The sequence below is a fragment of the Pinus tabuliformis genome, chromosome 1_2 (genome assembly GCF_031772625.1).
Source record: "Pinus tabuliformis cultivar Carrire ecotype Pingquan chromosome 1_2, CPIR1, whole genome shotgun sequence".
Lineage (NCBI taxonomy): Eukaryota > Viridiplantae > Streptophyta > Pinopsida > Pinales > Pinaceae > Pinus > Pinus tabuliformis.
The window spans coordinates 561,672,937-561,688,492 of NC_142298.1; the positions used below are offsets into that span (position 1 = coordinate 561,672,937).

Consider the following 15,556-nt stretch of genomic DNA (forward strand, 5'->3'; position numbering starts at 1 on the left):
CCCTAGCAATGACTCTGGAATCCTCAATACAGACATGGTGTTTGGATTTCTCCGCATGCTGAGCCAGAGCTGACGAGCGGGAATGATTGTGCCTATCCTAATGATGTGATTAATCCGAAAGGCTTTCATCTAGAATACACATTTTCACATTAGCAACTAACCCCAATTTGGAGGTAAAACAGATGGCTGTTCTGACCTAAACCTTATTAAAGCTAACCTAAAATTTCGGCAAAGTCTAACCTCAATGATCTTGGTCACATTAGTAGACTGCAAAAAGATGATAAGGAAATTCAATAATCTCAAGAACAACTTTAAGACAATGGTTACATTCATTTCCACAAGCATTGCATGTCTAAAATGGATGGGCCACTTTTGTCAGATTAAAAAGCACCTGAAATCAGCCAATCAGCCAGTCAACAACAAAGACACTCCCTTTCCTACCTAATATCTCAGCAGCAGCATTACTTCTCTATGACCAAATGCATTTTTCTCTTTTTCTTGTTACTGAAATTTTTGTATCACCGATGGGACTCTAAAGATCCTGTTCATTTGTTTAGTCACATCAGAAGCAGTCTACAGATCCTTTTTGCCAACAAACCTATCATGGCAGCAAGTAATAGAATGTTACTTCATGGACAAAAGACTCTGGCTGCATAGCAATCTACATTCTCTAATTCATTGTGCATAAATCAATATGAATGCATGGCCATTATTAGTCCTGAAAGATGGGTCCCACAGTTAACCTGATGTTCGAATCTTCTGTTTCTCTATATCCGACATACGATAATTTCAGTTAAGAATTTGATATGCTTACTGTATGATGAACATACACACTGACGTAAATAAATGATTATATTCCTGAATTAAATAAAGAGATAATCCCTCCTGAATAAAATAAAGAGATGATAACTCATTAGCACATATTTGCAGGAAATGAAGTGTTTCATAAACAACGGTACATTAGTATTTCTTGCCGTCAAACTTCTGAAGGTCAGAGGAATAGAAAGCTTTATCACTTGCAGAAAACATGTACACTCGTGTTTCTTCAATTACTGTCCACTAAATTTCAGTCTTTGTGGATTTTAATTGCACAAAACACCTGTTGATCTAACCAAAGAATTCTTAGAAGACTAGTCAATCAATTATTTTTGTCTCCCAATATTTGTTGTTAAGTTGACAAAGAGACCGATCAACAAGAAGTAAAATGTACTGGTTACCAAAATGCCATTAACAGGACAATCATACATGACATGGCAACAAATATAACCTGGTTTATGATAAGAAAAGGCTTCCTTGATGGAAACAACGTCTTAGGAACCTCCAATACAATTTTTTAACTTACATTTTGTGCAAGCGAGCAGCATAGAATGTATGTTGATCCCATTCCCTCTAAAGAAATGAAGGTAACCAGAAAATACATTGGCACAAAGTGTAGTGGGAAACGAGAAAAAACTCAGAAGATTGATTTCTTTGCTGAAGCTCCTTTTCCTTTTTCTTTCTAATAATCATTTCTTTCTTCTTATTCCACAAACTGAAATACAGACAATCGTTTGCCTTAATGTACCCAACGATCTATACATCTACAGCTGCTATTGCGCAGAACATTCTTGAAATCCAATAAGCTTACATAATAACTTAGAACCAATATCTATTGTATGAGCTTCAATAATAACAACGAATATAGCTTTCTGCGACTTAGAACTTTGCTGTCAAATCCTTAATCTCCTCCGAAGAGATCGTCTGAAAAAAAACCAAGGATATCCTCTTAATTAGTCAAAAATATAATGATGAAAACAGAAAGCAGATCAACATCCATTTGGCATTATATTAGCATATTCATTGTTAATTGGATCTCATGACTACTTTTAACAAGTTCACTTTAACAATTTGAATGGCTAAATTAAACCTTCACCTGATCATTCTGAAGACATACATGCAAACAAAAAGATAGTACTAAACGACTTCAAAAATCGGCAACATAAAGAAAAGGATCATTAGAGATGGAAGCACCTCTCCTCCCGTGTCAGGCCTTTAATCACAGGCCAGAGAACACTTAACCTGCCGATAACAGAGTGTGTAATCCATGCTAGACTGGGCTCAAAAGAATTAAGTGCTACCGCAGCAACAAACAGAAAGAACTGTTTCACACAGACTTTGGACTATGGTAACGAATCTTTTAAACAATCAGACAAACAGAAATGAATTCATGGAACAGCATACATTATTGGTGCAAGAATGTGGCCAGAAAACTCTGACCTTCCATTAACAGAGATGAACATACAGCAAGATTATGAATGGCATGAAGCTCTACAATTCAAGAACTAACTTAAACTACCACCAACCACCTCTAACACGATTGCATTCAAAGGGCAGAATTTAAATAGTATTACAATGCAAGGGAATACGACGAGACATAACGGTTCACATCCCATCTGTTCATATCTTGATCTAGTATACACATGTTAGGAAAAAGAGACCATGAGAAAAAAAGTGGCCTTTCTTGATGGTTGAGCTTTCTTTATGACACCTTTTCACGGTAGCTCATCCTCAAGTTGCGTGCATCAACATTAGGTATGCCTGGCTGTGCCCTAGAATCAAAGTAGTACCCATGCCTACACATCACTACTTATTGCATGACACCTTAAGCTCATGTGCAATGCCTAGCTAAAAGGCATGTGCATGTCCATAGCACAACATGATCTGCTGTTCCAGAGGCACAATACAGCTGGCACTATTATGCATGCACCTGTAATTCAACACGCTCTTAGGTTGAATATTTCCTATGCAGCTCTCCCAATCTTAGTCTTTCACTCTTTATTCTGGACCAAACCTCCCCTTTTAGGAGTTGTTGGTCCCCAACAACTCTCCTGCCAGTTGAGGAAATTTTCTCTTAATCTACTATAGGGTATCGTACTTGTTGGCTTTGGGCAACTGTCATTTTAGCCCAATCCAAAAAAGTCAAGGATTCCTTGTCTAGTAGCCCATTTCTTGCACTCCAGAATGGTCCCTGTTACCCAACAAAAGTGGGTAACCCCACAGGAGGAAAATTTTCTCCTATTCTGGACAACGAGACAACCAACAGCCCTATTCATTGCTTAGTTATGATGATATGACACATTTCTTTGCCATTTACACCAGTCAGACACCTCTCACCATCCGACATTCCTCTTGAAGGAAGGTGGGTCACTACTTGGCAAGGACTTCAACCATTTTGCAATCAAGTTGTTTTACTTAATGTTTTGGGCATTCTAGCATGAATAAAGGGGTGATCTGGCTGATTGACCGATCTTGACTGTAAACTTATTCTCTCACCTTACCAGGGGGTTCAGTCTTTAGTCCTAGTCCAATGGGACCTCCTCTGAGGCCTTAGGGTTATAGGAGGGGCACTACTTGGGAAACTTGGATTGAAGTAGAGTGTCCATAACCATTCCGTTCTTAACATTTTTCGTCATTCCCTTGATTTCACATCCATCCTTTGGGTTTTGTTGTCATTGTTTGGCACCCTCATATCCACATCCTTGAGTCAGGGCTAGAAAACTTGCCTTGAAGGTTGATGCAACTAAAAGAAAGATAAAAGCATAAGATGGCCACAACAAAAGAGGAAAGAAAAAGTTAAAATGCAAAAGATGGCAGATACATTGATTAGCACATGGGCAAAAGCCTAGCATGAGCTCTACCCCCCTCATTAGCCATCACCCGGTTCCTGAGCACTAGATGTGTTGGAATTGTAACTAGTTTTTGTTGAAGAATGTAACTAGTGTCGATCTTCATAATTGTATTTGAGTCATGATGTAATATATTTATCAAAAGAAAGAAAAAGAAATTTTACTATTAAAGAAATTGACTTATTAAGTGATCCAAATTTAAACAGGAACGCAACAAATTACAGAGATAACCATATACACAAAGATGCAGCGGAAATAATACTTCATTTCATTAATGGAAAATACTGACATATGCTTACAAACAGAAATGGCAATCAACTAGCTAGGGCGATGGTAGCTTATCTCTGAGAAGAGATGTGATGGCTACATGCCTCTGAACTGTTCTGAACTGTATTACAATGAGGCTCGAAGGCCTATTTATTGTTGAGAAACAATGGAAAACCCTTCACATACCGAAACCTAACCCTAGAAGATGAAACGCCAAATTGTGGGCCCCGTTTGGGTAAATTGGTACATCAATTTCCCGGGGTCGTAACTTTGGCATACGATCTCCGTTTGACGCGTACGATAGCTCGTTAGAAAGATCTATCCGAGTACTACCACTTTGGGAGGCAACATAGGGCTCGGTCGCCCCAGAATTCCAAAAAAAACGTCGTTTAGGGCCTCAAAATGGCTCCGGAAGTTCAGGACCCGAAAAACTGCTAAAAATAGTAAACTGTGCTACAATTAAGGAAACTGAAAATGCTGAGAAAGACAATGTTGGGGGTCCAGGTGGACCTGGCAGGTGGCCACCAATATCCACCTGGATCATTCCTCCCCCCTTAGGAAGCAATGGTCCCCATTGCGTTGAGCTCCTCCATGAGATGAGGAAACCTCTGCTGAACTTGTTCCCTGGTGAGCCACTTGCCCTGCTGAAGGAGTTGGCCTGCTTTGACAACTCGATACAGTTGGATATGCTGTTGGCGAGTGTTCTTGATCTGTGTGTCCATGATCCGATCAGTTGCAGCTTGTTCCATGCAATCTGGATTTAATTCTGTGGGTTTGAGCTGTTCTGCAATGTCGGATGTGTCTAGCAATGGTGGAAAGTATGGCCGAAGGCGGTCCACATTGAACACTGGGTGCAGGCCAAGGAATGGGGGAATGCTGAGCTCAAATGCATTGTCTCCCATAGCCTTAGTAATGGTGTAAGGACCATATCGAAGTGGTCTCAATTTCCGATAGGCTCCAGTAAGGCGTTCCTTTTGCAAATGTAACCAGACTTTGTCGCCCACCTGAAACTTGTGTGGCACCCGGTGTTGATCATGTCGCTGCTTGTACTTGGCATTTGATTTCTCAAGAATGTCATGGACCTGCTGGCGAATATGTTGGATGCGCTCAATGAAGCTGGTGGCCTTATCTGTTTCGGACTGGACATGAGCTGAATTCATGTGAGTAGCTGCAAGTGGCATGGCCACATCAATGGGGCATAGTGGCTGGAATCCTAAACCCACCTGAAAAGGGCTATGGCTAGTGGAGCTGTGAAGAGCTCGGTTGTAGCTGTGCTGAACATAGGGGAGGCTCTCGTCCCATGTGCGTGGATGCTTTGAGTTATACATGCGCAGAATGTGCACAATCATCCTGTTGACAACCTCTGTCTGGCCATCAGTTTGAGGATGGAAGGCTGTGGACTTCGTGAGTTTGGTGTCCAGCATTGACCAGAGACTGGACCAAAATGTGCTGAGAAACCGACTGTCCCGATCTGAGATGATAGACTGTGGGATCCCAAAGTGCACCCACACTCGTTCAAAGAAGAGTTTAGCAGTGGCTTCTGCTGTGATATTCTTCTTGCAGGCCATCATAATGGCCATCTTTGAGAACCTGTCGACGACCACAAAAACACAGTCATTTCCATGCTTAGTGGAAGGAAGGCCTGACATGTAATCCATGGAGATGGATTCCCAAGGTCGACTAGGGGTAGGCAACGGGGTATAGAGGCCTTGCTTCTTAATGGTCGGTTTGGCAATGGCACAGGCAGTACATGATCGGATGTACTTCCCAACATCCTGTCGAAGATTCGGCCAATAGAAATAGTTTTGCAGTACTGCCACTGTTTTCTCGACCCCGAAATGCCCAGCAGCCCGACTGTAGTGTGCTTCCCAAATCATCTTGGCACGCTCGCTTGAAGGAACACAAAGGTGACCGAGGTGGCATAATAGGGCATCCTGGAGGTGAAAATCTGCAACCTGCCGACCCTCCAAGAGTGTCTGGTATGTGTGGCCGAATTCTGGGTCGCTTTTGTAGAGAAGTGGCCAATCAGAAGTCTCGTGCCCGCAAGAGTTGAGCACGGTGGTTAGCGCCATGATCGGTGGTCGACTGAGGCAATCTGCAACATTATTGGTGCTGCCCTTTTTATACTTGATATTCAAGTGAAACTGTTGCAGGTATGTAGACCACTTCTGATGGCGATCATTCTGCAATTTCCCTTGGGTCTGTATGAATTGCAGAGGTCGGTGGTCTGTGTGGATGACCGTTTCCTTCCCCAAAATGTAATGCTTCCATTGTCGGCAGGCCTGTACAATGGAATACATCTCTTTATCATAAGTGGGGTACTTCCGGACTGTGTCTGAAAGTGTTTCACTGTGATATGCCACTGGATGTCCATGTTGAGTAAGGACTGCCCCAATAGCATAGTCAGAGGCATCTGTCTCGACCTCAAATGGTTGTTGTAAATCTGGTAACGCGAGCACTGGTGCCGTGCAGAGGCGATCCTTCAACTCCCTGAATGCCTTTTGTTGAGATTCAGACCAAAAGAATTTTGCTTTCGCCCCGCCCTTGGTGACTTGACTCAAGGGCCAAGAAATATGAGAAAATCCCAACACAAACCTGCGGTAGAAGTTGGCAAGACCTAGAAAGCTGCGGAGCTCTGTTAGAGTGGTTGGAGAGGGCCAATCCCGAATGACTTGGACCTTGGCTGGATCGACATGCACCCCCTGTTCATCAATGATGTATCCCAGATACTGGACCTCGGTCATGCCAAAAGTGCATTTCTCCAAATTGGCACATAGCTTGTGTTGCCGCAGTGTTTGGAGAACCTGTCGGATGTGGTGGAGGTGCTCTTCCCAACTCTGGCTGAAGATCAGAATGTCATCCAAGTATACTACTACAAAGGAGTTGGTGAATGGCCGCAAGATGTCATCCATTAGCCTCATAAAGGTTGCAGGAGCATTCGTCAATCCGAAAGGCATGACCAACCATTCGAAGAGGCCCTCCTTGGATTTGAAGGCAGTCTTCCACACATCTGAGGGTTCAATTGGTACCTGGTGATATCCTGACTTCAGATCGATCTTGCTGAAATATTTCGCCCCCTTTAGTTGGTCTAGGAGGTCATCAATCCGCGGGATCGGGTACCTATTACGGACAGTGATCTTGTTCAGCGCCCGATAGTCAATACAGAGTCTCCACGTCCCATCCTTCTTCTGTACCAACACTATCGGGCTCCCACAGGGCGAAGAACTCGGACGGATGTGACCTTTCTGTAGGAGCTCCTGAATCTGCCTCTTGATTTCATTGTTCTCCAGAACGGAGCGCCGATAAATTGGTCCATTGGGTAGCGGCGCACCTGGGGTCAGATCAATGGAGTGCTTGACTTGACAGTGCAGAGGAACCCCTGCCGGGGAGGTGAAGATGTCTTTGTACTCCTCCACAATCTTGTCCATTTGTAGCTGCCGTGCAGAGGGACCTCGTTTGGAGGCCGCGGCCACTGTCTTCTTCTTCCCTTGAGGGCGTATCATCAGGAAAACAAATTTCCTGGTTTTGGAAATGATCTTACTGCATTGTTTTGCAGTAATCAAAGAGATGGCGGCAGGTGGTGGTACCTCTGGTATCCTGAACAACTTATTTCCCAATGTAATAATAACAGCACGGGGCCTTGATTCATACACAGCATGTCGCTTCCACAAGTATGGTTGTCCTAGTAATACATCACAAACTTCAAGGGGAGCAATGTCACACAATACCTCATCCGTGAAGGGCTTGATGTTGTATGGAAGGCGACACTGCTGGCTCACGCGAAGATCTCGCCCTTGGTAAAGCCACCCAATGGTGTATGGTTGTGGATGTGCTGTGGTCGGTAAGCCCAACCGCTTCACGACCTCTGCCGAAATGAGGTTCTTTTGACTCCCGCTATCAACAATGAACTGTATCGGGGAGCCCTTGACCCACATCTGGGAGTGGAAGAGACGCTCCTCCTCCTCTGGATCTTCGGGTTCATTTTTCTGGATCTTTGCGGTAGCAACAGTGGCGCTGGGATCCGCATCAATGATCTGCTTCCCTTTTTCATACCCCTTATCGGGTTCTGACTCAGAGTCGGAACATGCATCTGATTCTGAAACCTTTATCTCAGCCACCAGTGACTGTTTGGCCCGACACTCACTTGTGTTGTGAGTGGAGCTCTTATGGAACTCGCACCATTTTCCAGTGTCCTTTCTCGGCTTCGCGGCGTTGCTCTTTGCTTGCAGCTTCAGCTGGTTGTCTTGGGCTGTCCCGCCTTGGCTTTGTCCTTTGTTCTGTGGTTTAGGGGCACCTTTCCCCTGCTTTGGATTCGCAGATCCAAAGTCTCGCTTCTTTTGTTTAAACTTCTCCTCGACTTTGACGGCGTACCGGTATGCTGCGCCGAGCGAGGGGATGTTTAGGAACTGTATTTCTTCCTGGATGTACTTGTGCAGGCAGCCACGGTATTTGAGTATCAAATGTTGCTCCGAATCCTTGATACCCAACTTTGTGCGAAGGGTATGGAAAATATTGGTGAACTCCGGCACATCTTGGTCCCTTCCCTGCCGCAGCGTGGTCCACTTTATGTATTCATCCTCATAGCTTCCGACAGGGTAGTACTGCTCCTTGATGGCATCCCGGAACGAATCCCAGGTGGGTGCGGCTGAAAATAGTGAGCCAGTACTTTCATCCTTCTGCTCGCAGTAGGTTTCCCACCAGTCCTTGACGTGGGGGGCTGCTTTGAGAAGAGCAAAAACAATCTTTTCCCGACTCGAAAATTCATGAACAGAAAAATAACCCTCTAGCAGATTTAACCATTTATCTACAGCATCGGCGTCTATCTGACCCTCGAATATGGGGATTTCAAAATTAACTTGTACCTTAAAGGGTGTGGCGTTTCCAGAGGAGCTGCTGGAAGCCGATGCGCCGCTTCTGGGTAGCCGCTGAAGGATCTGCGCAAAGCTGTCCATCATCGCGTTCCGTTGTCGCTCGAGCGCTTCTTCGAGCAAGATTTTGATGGGATCTCCTGCCCCCTCGTCTTTCTTCTCGTCCGCCATGGGAGGCCGTCGGGATTTGCGAGGCTGGTCTTGCAAAGGTTCAACCAGTTCAAGCCCTAACTCCTTATATCCCGACCTTGTTGGGGACATGCAAAGAAAAACAGAGAAAAAGCAGACCGCTCTGATACCACTGATCCAAATTTAAACAGGAACGCAACAAATTACAGAGATAACCATATACACAAAGATGCAGCGGAAATAATACTTCATTTCATTAATGGAAAATACTGACATATGCTTACAAACAGAAATGGCAATCAACTAGCTAGGGCGATGGTAGCTTATCTCTGAGAAGAGATGTGATGGCTACATGCCTCTGAACTGTTCTGAACTGTATTACAATGAGGCTCGAAGGCCTATTTATTGTTGAGAAACAATGGAAAACCCTTCACATACCGAAACCTAACCCTAGAAGATGAAACGCCAAATTGTGGGCCCCGTTTGGGTAAATTGGTACATCAATTTCCCGGGGTCGTAACTTTGGCATACGATCTCCGTTTGACGCGTACGATAGCTCGTTAGAAAGATCTATCCGAGTACTACCACTTTGGGAGGCAACATTAGGGCTCGGTTGCCCCAGAATTCCAAAAAAACGTCGTTTAGGGCCTCAAAATGGCTCCGGAAGTTCAGGACCCGAAAAACTGCTAAAAATAGTAAACTGTGCTACAATTAAGGAAACTGAAAATGCTGAGAAAGACAATGTTGGGGGTCCAGGTGGACCTGGCAGGTGGCCACCAATATCCACCTGGATCATTAAGGCATGGGTTCTATGCTTGGGTCAATTGTTTATAGGTCAAAGCCTCCATTGCAGGCTTCTAGGGTTTATGTCAAGTGTCCTTGTCCATGTCATAATGTAAAGAACCCTTCTTGGGCTTTATTTGTCAAGAAAGAAATTTATTTTATTGTAAAATAGGTCTTTTAGGCCCCCTCCACCAAGTCGGCCTCAAGGAAGGACAAGTCAACCTCACAAACTCACTATATATTGGAGCAACTCGACTCATTTGGAAACACATCTCACACAAGTTCGAATCGCAGTAGCTGGGAGAAGAAAAAATGCGAAGTTCAAGAAGGAAGCGGGAAGCAAAGTTTTTGGGTCTCTCTCTCTCTCATGTGCTACGAAATTCTGAAGTTGGAAAACTGCATCGAAGCTGTGAAGCTGCTAGGCTAAAGCTACTGAAGTTGCTAAGATCAAAATTGCAGTCTTAAAGTTGGGCCAAAGTTCTAAAGCTGGGGGTTGAAATTCTCAGTTGAAGCTGCATTTGAGAAGCTAGCACTTGGTAACTTTGCAAGAGATCATCTATCAGAAGGAAGAGCTGACTTGGTGGAGGAGTAAGGTGTTTTGGTCTATCTCAATTTGAATCTACCGAAGGAAGAGTTCTAACTGGGGTTTACCCTATAAAGTGGTTTTAGCCCTGGCTGAGTGCGTACATCTGGTGTCCATTGATCTCCATGTTTTGCGTTTGGTAATTGCTTGATGAAACAAAGATAAAAGAAGAACATAAAGAAGTTAATAAGAACACTAAGATTGCACAAGTAATAATCAACATAAGAAAATCTTTTTGCCTTTTCGATTTTCTAACATGTTTGGTCTTCATAATTATTGTACTTATATTAATATGTATTTTTTGTAAAAACAAAAACAAAAATTAATATTATTATTATATTTTTATTATCAAGCATGTTCTTTATGCTTTATTTTGGTCAAAAGAAAAAAATCAAAGGGCATGTTCTTTGTGACCCTACGAAAAGAAGAAAATTTGAAATTTTGTAGATGTCATGTCTCTCCAAATTGCCAAGTCGGCCTACCCAAAGGACGTGTCCCTTGACATGAACAAACAACTATATATTGGCACCTATGCTCCACATTTTGGTATCCAATTTGTTCTCTTCGGAGAAAACAAGTTCGGATATGTGGTGTGGTAATCTGAGGTAAGTAAAGTTCGGAAATATCCGAGTTTCTAAGGTTAGTAAGTTCTGAAATATCCAAGTTCCTTTGAGGCTAAAACAATGCTATGATATCTGAGTTTCCTGAAGTTTGAGAGCGAGTTTTAGACGTATATGTTGATGCGAATTTCAAAGAGGCTTCTCCTGTAATGATGATACAAGTTTTTTAAGATAATGATGCGAGCTTCCTGCTATGATAATGTGAGTTCTCTGTGGTATTGATACAAGCTTTCATGATGTTTATCTCTATAATAACACAAGCTTTTGAGGCTGGTTGAAGACAAACAAAGTGACATCCTTTGAACAAGACCTATGGACTATCATATGACAAATTTCATGCTTGGATTTGGTGGAGGGCTGACTTGGCAATTGGACCTTCTAGTCAGTTAGATGTGATTTGGATTTTTCTTATTGATGAAGAAGCTATAAGGAAAGGATTGACGAGTTTTCCCCTTGTGGGTTTTACCCTGGGCTTTGGCCTAACTTCTGGTGTCTCTTGTCTCTTGTGCATTATGATCTCTATATTTGGTTAATGTGTAATTGCTTGATGACATAACTAATCAAATTAAATGCGAAGAAAAAGAATGCATATCAATCACAACTAATTACCATGATAAGAAATTCTACATTGTATCCAAATTTCAACAAGATGCTCCATCATATAATAAAGGAACTCTTGCATGTCCCATCCCCGATGAGTGAGAAACCGACTCATCCTTAAGGGGTAAATAATTGTTATATCATTAAAAACAAGCTTGGACAACTAAGCTCTCCTCCTTATCAAAGCATTGTCGAAAAGAAGTAAAAGACGCACTAGATGGGTGGAAAAGGTAGGCCAAGGAAAGGGGTAACTCATGCCTCAGTGATTGCTCCCTCCATACATCTATACACTTAGGATGATGGACCTCCATCATCTAGTCCCATGGCCATGGTACCTAGCCATGAATTATTTCCCCTATGTTGCCACCACTATCATAAACACCTATGAATTGAAGGGTTGACCTTTGATAAGTCATCTCTCCTTAAGGGTTGGAAGTGTTGAAAATGTAACTAGTGTGAGTCTTCATAATGTAATACAAATGTATCATTGATGTACTTACAATATTCATTTATTACATTCATTATTATTATTTAATTTCTAGTCAAAGCATATACTTCATGTTCTTCATTGAGTCAAATGAAAAATTATTATGTCAAAGAAATGTAATTGAGTCAAAGTCCCATTTGGTCAAAAAGTCAAATTGTCATCCACAAGACCAAGTAGACCTTGCCTAGACAAGTTAGCCTAGAAGAGGTAGCCATTCAACCCCTTGGACAGCTATAAATACAAGACACTTCTACCTCATTCACTCTCTCGTCTCACTCATCGATTTCTATGTCAAATACAAGAAGAAAGATAGCGAAGTCAAGGGAGAGAGAAGAAAAGTCAAAGGGGAGAGAAAATTTGGATTTTTGGCTTGTTTATGTTCACACGTTCAAAGGTATTGGGGCAACTCTACAAAATTAGAGGACCAAAAACTTCAGGTCCAAACTACAGGTCCAAAATTTTGTGATTTGACCAGATTTGACAAGTTTGACCAGCATTGACTTTTGTTGACTTTGACTTGGTTGGAGGAGACTTGAAGGAAGGCTGACTTGGGTCTTTGTGGCAATCTTGGTCTTGGGTCTTGGATATCTCACTTTGATCTAATTCTATAAGAAGAGGATCTTTTTGGGTTTTCACCCTTGTGGGGTTTTGCCCTCGCTTGGAGCCTAACTTTTGAGTGTTCTTTGTCTCTTCATGATCTTAATGTTTTTGGTAATTGTTTGATGAATAGAACATAATATTAATAAGAAGCCAACAAATATTCACAAGTAATTATCAAGTTAAGAGAAATCATCATTATCTACTCGCTTTTGGTTTCTCAACATGGAATCAGAGCTAAGGTGAAGGAAGGAAGCTTAAAGATCACATCTTGTTGGCACTTTTGATTGAAGACATTCTTGTAGCAGCTATCTTCTCACTCCCTCTCCAATGGAAAAATACATGAAGGTCGATCTCAAGACTCTTAGGAGTCTCTTTAACTCCATTAAAGGATCCATTAGTAAGTTCATCTCCAAGCTATCTAAAGAAGTCAAGGATGTAAGTCTTTATTCTGCTCTTACAGGGTCATTTGAAGTTAATAATGCATGGGTAATCGATAGTGGAGCTTCAAGACATATGACAAGGGAACGTGGTCACCTCAAAACCCTATCTAAGGGAAACTCTTCTCACTCAGTGGAACTTGGAGACAAGAATAACTACTCGGTCAAAGCATTGAATCTACCTCCTTAGATGGAATCTGGTGGGAAAATTCATCTCAACAACATCCTCTATGTTCTACATTTGAAAAAGAATTTGCTTTCTATTTCTTGCTTAGAAGATAAAGGAGATAAGGTAGCATTTGTTGATAGCAAAGTTATTGTCTGGGCAAAGGGATCAAGTATAGAAAATGCAAGGACTATTGGGATTCGTGAGGGGAGGTTGTATAGACTTATAACTCCTCCTCAAGCACTAGTACATTTAAACATCAATCCTTGTGAATTATGGCACATAAGGTATGTTCATCTCCATTTCAAGACATTGCCATCATTGAATCGAATGATTACTAGTATAGCCCAATTAAAAGAAGAGCATGAAGGAGTCTGTAAGGGATGCGCCCTTAGTAAGAATGTGAAGAAACCATTCACTAGCAGTGACACACGATCCAAGGAAATCTTGGACCTAATAAATTTTTCCTTGGAACTAATACATTCCGATGCCTGTAGACTTATGTCAGAGAAGTCTCTACATTCTGATGCCTGTAGACTTATGTCAGAGAAGTCTCTTGGTGGTCATAATTACTATGTAACATTTATAGATGGTCATTCCATAAGACTTGGATATACCTATTCAAATCTAAAGGTGAAGTATTCGAGAAGTTCCAAGAGTTCAAGGAAAACATAACAAAAAGGAAGATCAAGACCCTATGATCAAATAATAGTGGAGAATATACTTATAAAGAACTTGTGGCCTTTTGACAAAATGGTGTGGCCAAAAGGAAGAACCGATCCATTGAAGAGTGTGTAAGAGCCATGCTACATGACCAAGATCTTCCCAAAATTTTTTGGGGAGAAGCTTCTGTGACAACTCTCTACATACAAAATACAAGCCCTCACAAAATTCTTGATGACATAACCCCGGAAGAAGCATTTACAGGAAAGAAGTTGAATGTTGATCACCTCAGAATTTTTGGATGTCATGTTTACATTCACATTCCCAAGGACAAAAGGAAGAAGTTGGACCCAACAAGTATGAAAGGTATCTTTGTTGGATATAGCACCTCATCCAAAGCATATAGAGTCTACATCAAGGAAGAACGTCATATTGAAGTAAGTAGAGATGTTATATTCGATGAAATCATTGCATACAAGAAGTCCAAGGATATCCCCATTGACTCTGATGAAGAAGAAGAACCTATCTTTCCCAATGAAGAGAATTCAAGGCAAGAAAATCCTCTAGAATCTACAACTAATCATCATGAAGAACCAAAAGGACCAAGTGAACCCGTACAACCAGTCATCATTCCAAAAACTCGAAAAAGACCAACTTGGTTAAGGTCAACTCTACAAGAAGTCGAAGGACATGCAATAACAAAAAGGGATATTCAGAGAGCACAAGAAACCCAAGAGATATTCATGTTATGTAGCTCACATGAACAAACTTATTGAAGCAAAACTTGCCACGTATGGAAAGGCAGGCAAACATCAAGTATGGAAGAATGCAATGTTAGAAGAATACCAATCTATAATGAAAAATGATGTTTGGGAAATTGTTCCTAGACCTAAAGACAAATTAGTTATGACTTCCAAGTGGGTGTACAAAATCAAGCATGCAGTTGATGGAAGTATTGACAAATATAAGGCAAGATTTGTGGCAAGAGGATTCTCTCAACAAGAAGGAAATGACGATGAAGAAACTTTTTTTCCAACAGCTAGATACACAACCATTAGATCCCTCATTTCTATTGTAGCTACTATGGGATGGAGCATTCATCAAATGGGCGTAAAGACAACCTTTTTGAATGGGAAAGTTGATGAAGAAGTCTACATTGAGCAACCCCAAGGATTTGAAGTGCATGGCAAGGAAACACATGTTTGCAGGTTAAAGAAGGCTCTATATGGCTTGAAACAAGCCCCTAGAGCTTGGTATGCTAGAATGGATGCTTATCTAATAAGAATTGGTTTAATCAAAAGTTCTGTTGATCCAAATCTATACATCAAGGTGGTAAAGAATGAACCCGTGATCATATTACTTTATGTGGATGACTTACTAATAACAAATGTGGAGCATTGTATTTGTGAATGCAAGAAGGAACTAGCAGCTGAGTTTGATATGAAAGATCTTGGACTAATGCACTATTACTTGCGACTTGAAGTGTGGCAGAAACCCAGTGAGATTTATCTTGGTCAAGGAAAATACATGATCAAGATTTTGCAGAAATTTTCTATAGTAAACCTATGACAACTCCTATGATCACTAATTTGAAGAAGTTAAGGAATTTAGACTCAAGTTTTGTTGATCCTACATCCTAACGATAGTTAATTGGCTCCTTGATGTACCTTGTGAACACCCAACCAAAT

At 41.7% G+C, this 15,556-nt stretch overlaps 1 protein-coding gene across 3 annotated transcripts in view; it reads right to left on the reverse strand.

Moving 5' to 3' along the window:
- Nucleotides 1-1,195: 1,195 nt before the first annotated feature.
- The window catches only part of LOC149206839 (ferredoxin-thioredoxin reductase catalytic chain, chloroplastic-like), a 225,414-nt gene continuing 211,053 nt past the window's right edge, over nucleotides 1,196-15,556 (reverse strand). The window contains exons 6-7 of one of the 3 annotated variants that reach the window (XM_089395596.1): nucleotides 2,011-2,138; nucleotides 1,196-1,740 (exon numbers count right to left, since the gene is read on the reverse strand). In XM_089395596.1, coding sequence (XP_089251722.1) covers nucleotides 1,710-1,740; nucleotides 2,011-2,138 — 159 coding nt within the window. In that variant the 3' untranslated portion in view covers nucleotides 1,196-1,709. The remainder of the gene's footprint in view (nucleotides 1,741-2,010; nucleotides 2,139-15,556) is intronic. The other 2 variants (XM_089395598.1, XM_089395597.1) reach the window with 2 other exon arrangements.